The sequence below is a fragment of the Pteropus alecto genome, unplaced genomic scaffold (genome assembly GCF_000325575.1).
Source record: "Pteropus alecto unplaced genomic scaffold, ASM32557v1 scaffold114, whole genome shotgun sequence".
Classification (NCBI taxonomy): Eukaryota; Metazoa; Chordata; class Mammalia; order Chiroptera; family Pteropodidae; genus Pteropus; species Pteropus alecto.
This window is the reverse complement of record NW_006435793.1, coordinates 5,682,319-5,692,822: the sequence shown is the minus strand read 5'-3', so window position 1 is coordinate 5,692,822 and position 10,504 is coordinate 5,682,319. Positions and strand designations below refer to the sequence as shown.

General features: G+C 44.6%; 1 protein-coding gene across 2 annotated transcripts; it reads left to right on the top strand.

Annotated features, from left to right (window-relative positions):
• The first annotated feature begins 6,595 nt into the window (after positions 1 to 6,595).
• Positions 6,596 to 10,141, top strand: HRCT1 (histidine rich carboxyl terminus 1). 2 transcript variants are annotated; one of them, XM_025046567.1, is made up of 3 exons: positions 6,596 to 8,386; positions 9,394 to 9,483; positions 9,788 to 10,141. In XM_025046567.1, the coding sequence occupies exon 1, from the start codon at positions 7,843 to 7,845 to the stop codon at positions 8,182 to 8,184; it is 342 nt and encodes a 113-aa protein (XP_024902335.1). In that variant the 5' UTR covers positions 6,596 to 7,842; the 3' UTR covers positions 8,185 to 8,386; positions 9,394 to 9,483; positions 9,788 to 10,141. The 2 variants fall into 2 exon arrangements, with proteins under 2 accessions (XP_024902335.1, XP_024902336.1); XM_025046568.1 differs by having other exon boundaries at positions 9,759 to 10,141.
• Positions 10,142 to 10,504: the final 363 nt, after the last annotated feature.

The window sequence follows — 10,504 nt, the reverse complement described above, 5'->3', positions numbered from 1 at the left end:
TCCAAGTCAAGCATGTAATTTAAAAATTGCTGGTAACCACATTAAAAAAGTCAAAAGAAAACAGGTGAAATTTACCTCTATAATATATTTTATTTAATCTCACATATCAAAATTATCATTTAACATGTAAATAAAATAAAAATTATTAATGAGATAGTTTACATTCTTTTGCGTACTAAGTTTTTGAAATCTGAAGCCTATATCACATATACAGAACCTCTCAACTCAGACTAGACACATTTCATGTGCTCAGTAGCCACGTGGCTAGTAGCTACTACTTGATATAGCACTAGAAAATTCTATTCTCCTGCTTTTCCTTTCAACTATTGCCTACTTCCCACCTCCAACATTTTTTGTGTGTGTATGAAAATTTCTCAACATATAGAAAGGTTGAAAAAATTACAGCACGAATATACATAAAAACTAGTTTCTACAATTGTTAACCATTTGTTGCATTTGCTTTATCACATATCAATCCATCTATCCAACCTCCAGCCCTCTTAGTTTTTGATTATGGCCTACTTTTAAAGAGACTTTTTTTCTTTTTCTGGCGGTTAAAAAAGCACTCAGGAAACTATTATCTTTTTGAACATTGTTCTACAAAAGCCGAATTAGGAGTTTTTCAAATTTTTAGGGCAAAAGCCTCTGAAAGACTCCTCCCTTTTCCTCTTCATGATTCTCTCACGTCCTCCTTTTCCTCTTATGTGGCTTCTCAGAAACATGGCTTCTCTTCCCCTGGAGGGCAAACTTTCTGAGGGAGGCATCATGCCTTGTTCAGTTCTCCCAACCTAGCGCAGTTCCGCTGTGGGTCACAGGTAGGCTTTGGGGTCTGGAAGCCTGGGCTTGATGCTGGCTCTGCACTTCTTAGCTATGTGACCCACAGCAAGTGCTTTAACTCTTTAAGCTTCAAATGTAATGTAAGAATAACAGAGTTGCGAGGTTTAAATGAAATAAGTTTGTAAAGTATAATTATAGTAGCAAGCATTAAGAGAGTAGGTTGGAGTGGAAAGGGAAAGGAGTTAATTCTTTTTCCCTCATTGTGCACAAGGGGAAACTGAGGCTCAAGAAAGCTTTATGTTTATCTGCATGTGAATGTCTAAAAGCCCAGGGGCGTGCCATCCAGAGGAGGTACGGAAAAGCAGTCCCTTTGGATTAATCAGTTCTCACACATCCCTGAGGACAGCCAACTTGGTACACTGCTTCCACTTTTTGGCATCTTTACACTGATACCAATCGAGTTTCCAGTTCTGGAGTCTGGCTGCTCTCATCCTTGGTTAATGAGGTAGATTGCTTGTCTAGGATTCAAATCTATTCTACTTGGGTGGGCATGGTTTCTAAATATTTTTCTAAAGCTGCTATAACTTTTTTGTTTTCATTATTAAATAAGTAACACACTTATTGTTGAAAATTTAGAAATATAGATTGCCAAAATAAAATCAGTCCCCTGTAATCCCATCACTCAGAGAGAAGCATTGTAACATCACATCGTGTAGATCTCCAGACTTTCGTCTGTGCAGATGTTCACAGTTGTTTAATGCACACATTCCCAGCACCAACTGCCCTGTATGCACATTTTCATGAGTACTTGGATTCGGTAGACCATATGTTCCATCCAAATTACATCAGTGTCTCAGTCTATTTGTCTCTACCCCCATCCTCCTGCCATCTCTCCATTTATTTTTATGTTTCTCAGGGACTGCCACACATACTTCACACTTTATTCCTCTTTCTTTTCCTTTCTCCTTTTCATCATCCCTTGGGCTTCCCTTGGCCCCAGATATTGTGGCTTCTGTCTACCTTAGAGCTTCAAACCTCTGCTACCTTGCTACTGTCACATGCCATGTGGAATGCTGTCTACATCATGGCAGAACTCTGTGGGTGGGTCTTAGCTTGATTCTTGATTTAATATGTTGAAATGGAAAGAAAAAAGAATTTAAAACATCCTCTCAGGAAAATGGCTTGACTTGTAAGCAAAGATCTGTTATGAATGTCAAAGACTGCATTTTAACTTTTTCTCTTTGTATTCTTTCTGTAATATTCAAATTTCTCTTCAGATGATGTCCTGGGCCCACTAGGAAGAATCTTGTGTATTTGAAAAGGCAAAATAAAAAAGCAAGTTGATATTTTCAAAATATTACCTCTATTACATATAACAACTCATTCAACAGATGCCTGTGAATATTGATTACATTATCAGTATTCACTGAGGTTTAGTGTGGATTTATAATATGGGCTCTTCTCATTCAGACACACGTTGATATTTCTGGTATTCAGGTCTTTCTTCGTGGCCCTCAACAAAATGTCTTTTCTGTACCCTGCCCCCCCCTCCCCCATTAGTATTCTTGTTAAATTTATTCCTAGAACCAAATTTCACAGATCATCAGCTGGGCTTACCTACAGTTATTCGACCTGTAAGTGTTGCCCTGTCTTGTTTGTTACCCAGGCTATGAGCTTCTGTTTTAGACTGTGTTATCTATAATTGTTGCCAATATCACTGATGTTTTTATTACATTATGTTTTTTAATTAGTTATCACCATTAAGTAGGAAAGTTATTGCTTTTTGTATTTTTATTTTTAGTGATCTTTACTAAACTCATATTAGTGTGAATAGTTTTCCAACATATTCTTTTACGTTTTCTAGATATGAAATTACATAATCCAATCTTTCTACTTTTTATTTTATGCTCTCATTTAATTATACAAAGCTAAATAAAAATGGTGAGAGTAGGCATTCTTGTTTGTTTCTGATTTTAATGGGAACACCTGTGTTTTTTCCCATTAATCATGATGTTAGCTACTGGTTTGAGATAGTTTTCTTTTTAATCATGTTAGGAGAGTATCCTTCTAATAGTACATTTCTATTTTTTTTGTTCATTTATAATACTGATCAAGAATGCATAGTGAGTTTTATCAAATGCCTTTTTGCCATCTGTCGAAATGATTATTTGGTTTTACTTTTTCACCTATTTATATAATTAATTACAACAATAGATTTCTAAAACCATCAAACCACCCTCATGTTCCTAGAATAAGTTTTACTTGTTTATAGAATATTAGTCTCTCAATAGTTTATATATATGTTATTTATTTTTCAGAATTTTGAGATTTGTCTGTTGGAGTGTTCTAGAGTTAGAGTGTTAGAGTTCTGATTTGAGTGTTTTTGTGTATGGTTGTCAGTTTGGTATCAGGGTTATGCTAATTTTATAAAGTATTTTAAAGTAAAAGAAGATTTATTTCTTTTTTAAAGCAGTTTAAACAGCTCCTGTTGTTAGTAAGATTCTTTTCTTTTTTCTTTTTTCTTTTTTTTCTGTTTTTAATAGACTCTCTTTTAGTACAGTTTTTGGTTCACAGCAAAATTGAGGGGAAAGTACAGAGATTTCCCATATCCTTCCTGCCCTGACACACAAACAGCGACTACCAACATCTGGCACCACCGTGGTACCTTTGTTACAGTCGATGTACCTACACAGACACATCATAGTTACCCAAAGTCCATAGTTTACATTAAGCTTGACTCTTGGTGTTGCACATTCTAAGGGTTTTCGCAAATGTGTAATAATATGTATCCACCATTATAACATCCTACAGAATAGTTTCACTGCCCTAAAAATCTCCCATGTGCTGCTTCTTCATTCCTCTCTCCTTGCTAGCTCCTGGCAATCATTGATCCTTTTAGTGTCTCCATAGTTTTGCCTTTTCTAGAATGTCATATAGTTGGAATCATACAGTATGTCACCTTTTCAGATTGGCTTTTGTCACTTAGCAATATGCATTTAAGATTCTTTCATGTCTTTTCATGACTTGAGAGCTCATTTCTTTTTAGTGCTACATAATATTCCGTTGTCTGGATGTACCTCATTTTTTAATTTATTCATTCACCTACCAAAGGACATCTTGATTGCTTCTGAGTTTTGGCAATTACGAATTAAAATGTATAAAGGAAAACACTTTACTTTATACATTTTTTTTCATATAACATTTTTAATGTTAAAATTTCACTTGAATATACCTAGAGGGTCTGGCCTGTTCTCTTCAAATAGTTTGCCTAGTGCTCAGTGCACCTTTGATCTAAAGACTTAATTATTCAGGCCAGGAAATTTTCTATATTTCTTTAATAATTGTTTCTCCATGAGCTTGGATCTCTATTTCTGGAATGTCTATTACACAAGTATATTTGATTTCTTGAGCATTTCCTCTCTCTCTTTCTCTCTCAACTTCTTTATTATTTTTTTTTCAGGGTTATGGGGAGGGTTCTCAAAACAGTCTTTCCGGATTTGGTTTTTAGTCTAAATTTCCTGTTTTGCATATTTTCCAAAATTCATATATGAATTAACCTTTTGAAGATTATTTAAAATATGAATTTGAGGATTTTACTATTTCTCAGTTTTTTTTTTTTTTTAGATTCTAGTAACCCTGGATATAATAAGGATATAATGTTTTATATCTTTTCTCACATGTCTAATAATTTTGCTCTATTTGCTCACTTTATAGAGGGACCTAGATCTACGTTTGCTTGGGACCGGAATTTGAAATGGTTCTGGAAAAGATTATGTAGATAATTTTCAAGCAGGTTGGTTCCTGGCAATGGAGAAAGAAAAATAACTAACCTGATTGTTTATGGTTTAGTTTTTTAGACTGGGAGGTCCAGTTGACCTTAATTAGGGCAGAGAGAGCTCCTGGGAAGAGGAGAGACGTTTTCTGCTGTGCTGGACAACTTCTTTTCAGTATTTGCAGAGGCAGCCCAGGGTTAGCTGGGGGAATGTCTCCCTTCTCTAACTGGCATCAGAGCCCAAGTTAGGAACTGCTGGCCAGTGTCCCTGCTTTTCTGTGCAAACCACAAGATGAGTTGAGCCTTGGCCAGCTACTCTATGAGAAGACACTTGTACAGTTCTCAAGTCACTCAGCTTGTTTCCTATTTGTGCCCACCTCATCCTTATTTCTAATTCTGGCCGTCTATCATAGGGATTAGGGAGACCAACCCTCTATCACCTCCCAGGGCTGACCTTCCTTAGTCAATACATTGATCAATCTGTAATTTGGAACAGAAAGGAGTTAACTGCATGGGTTCAAATTATGATGTATAAACAAAAATCAGGGTGCAGTAACTTTTGACAAGTCAGAATACGAAACTGATTTATTTACAGCGTGACCACTAGGTGGTGCTACCAATTAGTTAAAAACTGTGATTGCTGTAGGGGGACAACTAAGAACCACTTGCAGCCAGTACAAACACGAGTTTGTGAGACTATGAAACTTGTAGGCACTTGTGCATATGTGCACGAGTGTGTGAGCACATAAAATTCATGATGCATGAGTTTGCCCACAGAGCAATTTCGGTTTACAATTGTACACACATGTAAGTACGTGCATATAGCTGTGTACTCTGGAAAATATGGGCGTGAAGCTAAATGATGTGAACTCCAAAAGCTGATCCATCAGCCATGTAGTCAGGAACCCTTGTCCCTCAGCTAGGAAGGTTGTTTGTGGAATGTGCAGAAGACCCACCCCTGTGGGAGAAACAATGATAGCACCACAGGGCAGCTTTTCTGAGGAAGGGGCTCCCTAGACACAGCCATGGGTTCCTCTAAAGTCATCAGTCCTGCAAGACTTGTGCCCGGTCAGGCCTCTGAGAGGTTCTCAATCACTTCTGAAGTTGCAACACCTTTCCTGAATATTCAAAGCATTTAATAAAATGTCCACCTTGGGACCCTATCTTCTGTCCAGGTGGGGAGTGACCCTATACGCATGAAAATAAATGTGTATGTGTGTGAGGGGTCGGGGGATCCTCTCCTAATCCCTACTCCTTCAGAGTCATCCACACTCACACATCCTCCTCTCTTGTCTCCGATGAACGTCCCTAGCTGATCTCAGATGCTCACTCTGGATACCCTCTCACTCCAGAAATAGTGCTGTTTTGATTGCTTGCTAGAAGAGGGGGCCACCAAGCTGGGGATACTTGGGCAAGTCCCTTCCCTTCTCTGGCCACAATATCTCAATGAGGGCTGGGTCCGGGTGATTCTGAGAGGCCTTTGGTATTGACTCAAGCCCTACAAGTCTGCAGGTCGCAGGGCCCTGCCCCTTCCAGTGGTTGGTGTGGCGTGGGAGTCTGTCTTCTTGGAGAAACTCAGAAGGAGAAAGTCCCTCCCCTCCTTCTAGCACACTTTCCTCCTTAACAGGCCCCTAGGGAAGGTAGCTCTCCGGGAGCAGGCAGGAGGAAGTTCTCACTCTAGCATCATTAAAAGTTCAAGTGACTTCTCCTAGGGAGGCAAAATTCCCAAGATTCATTAGACTTGCTACCCTCTGAGCCCAATTTGGTTGAAGGAATGTTTGGCCTTTTTATCCAGAGCAGGTTTTCGCTAAGGATTTGAGGTCTCCCTGAGAGAGCTCATCTCTCATCAAAGTAAAAAAAGAGAAGGTCCCTGGAGGCCGCCTCTTGCCCTGGCACTTTTCCAGAGGAGGAGACAGGCTTGGTCAGGGGAGGGGCTTGCCCGAGGCCACGTGGAGCCAACTTTGCCAGCTGCTGGAACATTCCTCCAGGTGGCAGGGAAATGAGCACACACACAGGAAGGAGAGAAGAGGAAGCAGGTGGGGTGGTGGGGGGAGAGGGTACTCAAACAGGAGGGCTCCTGGGGATCAGTGGTCTCGGGGATGCAGGTGCAGAGCCACAGCTTTGGGGAGGCCTTGTGTGAGGAAGAGCTTTGAGAACAACCTGAGAAGCCCACAGCAGAAAGGGCTGCCCAGGAAGATAGTGGGTGCCCATCTGGGAGGTTCTGAGCCAAAAGGACAAGTGCTCTTCTAGGATGAACAGAGGGGATTTGGGACTAGGAGGTGGGGAGGAGTCTAGGACTGCTCAGGTCCTACCTGTTATGTAAATTCTCCACCAGGCAGGAATAGCAGGTGTTGGGCAGGGAGAGTGGGATGGAGCAAGGAGCCTGCCCTTTATGGCCAATCGAGATTGTTGAACTGGGAACCAGGAGGTTGAGACTGGGGCCTGGTCTCTCCTGCCTCCTTCAGCCATGGGCTAATACCTAGACTCTCTTGGCTCCCAGACCCAACAGGACCTAGGACCTAGGGACAGTTGTGCAGCCTCCCTGGATGATAAAAATCTGCCATAGGTGCCTCATAGAGCTTCTGAAGTGTGTGACAATTTGTTTGAGATAACCTAACTCAGTTGACTCAGTCCCGGAGGAATTTGTGGCCTGAAGGACAGGGAGCCACAGACTCTCAGATGAAAAGTTCTCCCGAGTCGTCTAGTCCAAACTTCACTGCAATAGTACTGATGGCAAACATGTGTCAGGAACTGGTTTAAGTGCTTTATAAATCTTAACTCCTTGAATCCTCAGAAAACCCTATGAGAGAATATATTCTCCTTACTAGCCATTTTACAGATGCGAAAACGGGCACGGAGAGGTTATGTAATTTGTGCACAGTCACAGAGCTAGTGAGTCCTGTGCTTCCAGAACCCACATTCTTAATCTCTGTGCTGTACTGTCTCTAAAAGAGGAGGGAGCTGAGGCCCAGGGAGGGGAAAGGGCTGGCCTGGTCACTTGGCCAGGTAGCAGGCATCAGGGCCTAGATCTCTTATTGCCAAACTTAGTCCCTTGCTGACAGTCCTCTGTTCCCACCCAGCCTCCCCTTGGGCCTCCCCAGAGTTAACAGTCACTGGGCCTCACCCATGGACAGCAGCTCCAGCCCAAAGAGGCTGTGTCCACATTCTCTGGCTGTTTTCCAGTCTGCAGGAGCAGAGAAAACAAAGTCCAGTGACTGTGAGGGCTGAGCAGAGGCCGCTGAAGGGGAGGAAGCAGCAGGAGCACCGAGCGGAGGGGACTGTCCGGCTCCTAGATGCTAGGCCTCCTGGGGAGCACGACTCTCGTGGGCTTGATCACAGGCACTGCTGTGGCTCTTCTGCTGCTGTTGCTGCTGCTGGCCACCTGCCTGCATGGTGGACGGCAAGACTATGATGTGGAGAGGAATCATCCAGCTGTAAGGAGAAATCGAGTCCGGCGGATCCAGCCTTGGCTCTTCCCAGGCCGGGGCCACCTGGGACACTTGCACCGTCCCCATCATCCTGGCCATGTGCCTCACGTGCACCATGTGGGCCTCCAGCACCACCACCGCCACCACCAGGCCCACCACCAGGCCCACCACCAGGCCCACCATCACACCCACCGTGGTCACCGCTGATGCCTGTGGATGGCAGCTTCTGCCCACCTACCATCTCCAGATGAGTGGACTCTCATGTTCCTGCGCAGAAGGGCACCTCTCTGTGGTGAACACTGGTACTGTGCCTAGGTCCTGCTGGGGCTTCATTTGCATGTGGTGCCTTAGTGAACCACAGAGAAAGAGGAAAGCGGAACACCTGGGGTGGCCCTGTGCACACTGGAGGGTGAGAAGGGTGAGAGCGGGGGTGGTCCTTTGGGGATGGACACCACCTTGTGACTGTAACTCCCAGCTGAAGTACACCAATGCATGCTGGTGCATAAAGATGGCCCACGCTCTCTCTGGACGGCTTTTCTCTGACTTCCTCAGGCTTCTGGCTGAGGGTAGCTGGGAGGGACCCTGGCAATGCCCTTTCATTTGGAGAAGGCAGTATGAGGCTGCACAGTCACTGGTGCCTTAATATAAGAAAATAAAAACCACTAAGAAGCTTTTGTGGAGAGGCTCTTGATTGCAACTCAAGTGGGAGGGAGGGAGCGAGTGGCCAGGCCGGTGTCAGTGGCCAGGCCAGGCCAGGCCAGGCCAGGCCAGGCCAGGCGGGTGTCTGCGTTGCCCTGGGACTGCCCTCTCTAACAGGAAGTGAGTTTTAAAGTGGTGGCTTCTGCCTGGGGCTTGAAGGCTGGCTGTGCAGTGTGTGTGGGTGGGGTGGGGTGGAGTGGGGGGCATAGCTGGTTGGGCTCTCAGTGCTCCATGAACAGAAGGTGATAAGGGCATGGGACCTGAGCTCTGAGGGAGGAATTAGGGTGCAGCCTTGTCCACAGAGGGCTCTCTGGGTACCAGTGGGGTTCTGGGCTTCTGTGAGACAGTCCAGGGCCTGAGAGAGAAGAGGGATGAAGTTGCCCAGGCTGGCCCCCAGGGCTCTACCTCTGTGCTCTTTCCAGCCCATCTCCAGGGCAGACTGAGCTCTGGGACCTGCAGAAGCCCCAGTCCGTGGGCTGTGTTGAATTCATTATTTCCTTGGTAACTGGGTCAGAGTTTCTCATCCAAGCCTTGAGTCTCCAGCAAGCCCGCCCCCACTGGTGCCTGTGTGTGACACTAGGGTTGGGAGGGCGGGGAGGATTCTTTAAACTGGGGGATGGTGCTTGCTTGGTGGCCTTGGAGGTTGCTTTCCTCTTCCTGGGGTCTTAGTTCCTCTTCCTTAAAACAAGAGAGATAAGAGATTCCTTCCCTCCAAAGCCCTGAGGCATGTTCCAAATACCCCAGGAACAGCCGGAGGAATTCCACAGGGAGGAAGGAGACCTCTTCTGAGGCCTGCAGCCTGTGTCTGTGAGTTGGGGTGGGAGTTGAAGGGAGGAGAGGCTTGGGGGCTGGGTGAGGAGGTAGGGAGGGGCTTGAGAAAAGGTCAGAAAGTCGGGAGCCTGCTGACTCACTGGAACAGAATGTCCTGTTTCTTTTCTATTTCCTGATGTGAGTACTTGGGTTGGGGCAGGAGGAGCTATGAGGGGAAGTGGGGGGCCAATTCACACTGACAGCCACACTAGATTTCTGAGTTGGGAAAGTGGACTATAAGTCACCATGTATTGTTGATGTTATCTTTGCAGTGTCCTTCAAATCCTCCTCCCTTCCTCAGTGCCCTAGGTCCACCCTAGCTCATCCCCCAGCCTGGATTCCCGGCACAGCCCCTCTGACTCTGCCCAGCCCCAGCCCTGCCCCTTTCTGAAGCATCTCCATGCTGTGGCCTGAGGGATCTGCCGAAGGCCTCATTACCCTTGGGATGAAGTCTCTGCCTCTTGGTTGACCATTCAAGGCCCCTGGTCTCTTTCAGCCTCCCCGCTTGCTCTTTTGTTCCATTTGCATTGCTTCAGTCATCAACCCCAGAAAACCCTCGCTGTGTCTCTGTCTAAGAAGAATTTGTTGCTCCCTCCTATGGATTTCCAATTTATTATTTATTATTAATTAAATAATACACTTATTATCATTATCATCATCATTATTATTGTATTTCTTTTGGAGCACTGACCACACTTTCTCTCTTTCCTCAGAGATTTATGGCAGGATTCAAGGGCCCTGCTCTCATAGATCTGAGAAAACTTTGAGGGCTCCCTGCCTCCCAGTACAGAACCAGCCTGCACAACAGATGCTCAGGAAGGATTCTTAAAGACTCATGCTCTCTAGAAAGTAAATGTGATCAAAATAATCACCACCCTCAGGGACGCTATGTAGAGCAGTAAGGTCCTGTGGGATTAGGCCTTTGGGCTCTGGGGGCCTCTGAGGTGTGCTCCTACTCTATCTCCACATTGTTTGGGGAAAGGGGTGGGGGGTGATCTGAGAAGCAGGAAACATTTAA

Excerpts from the sequence above, each read along its gene's own strand:
- HRCT1 (XM_025046567.1), top strand. The coding sequence starts at position 7,843 with ATGCTAGGCCTCCTGGGGAGCACGACTCTCGTGGGCTTGATCACAGGC.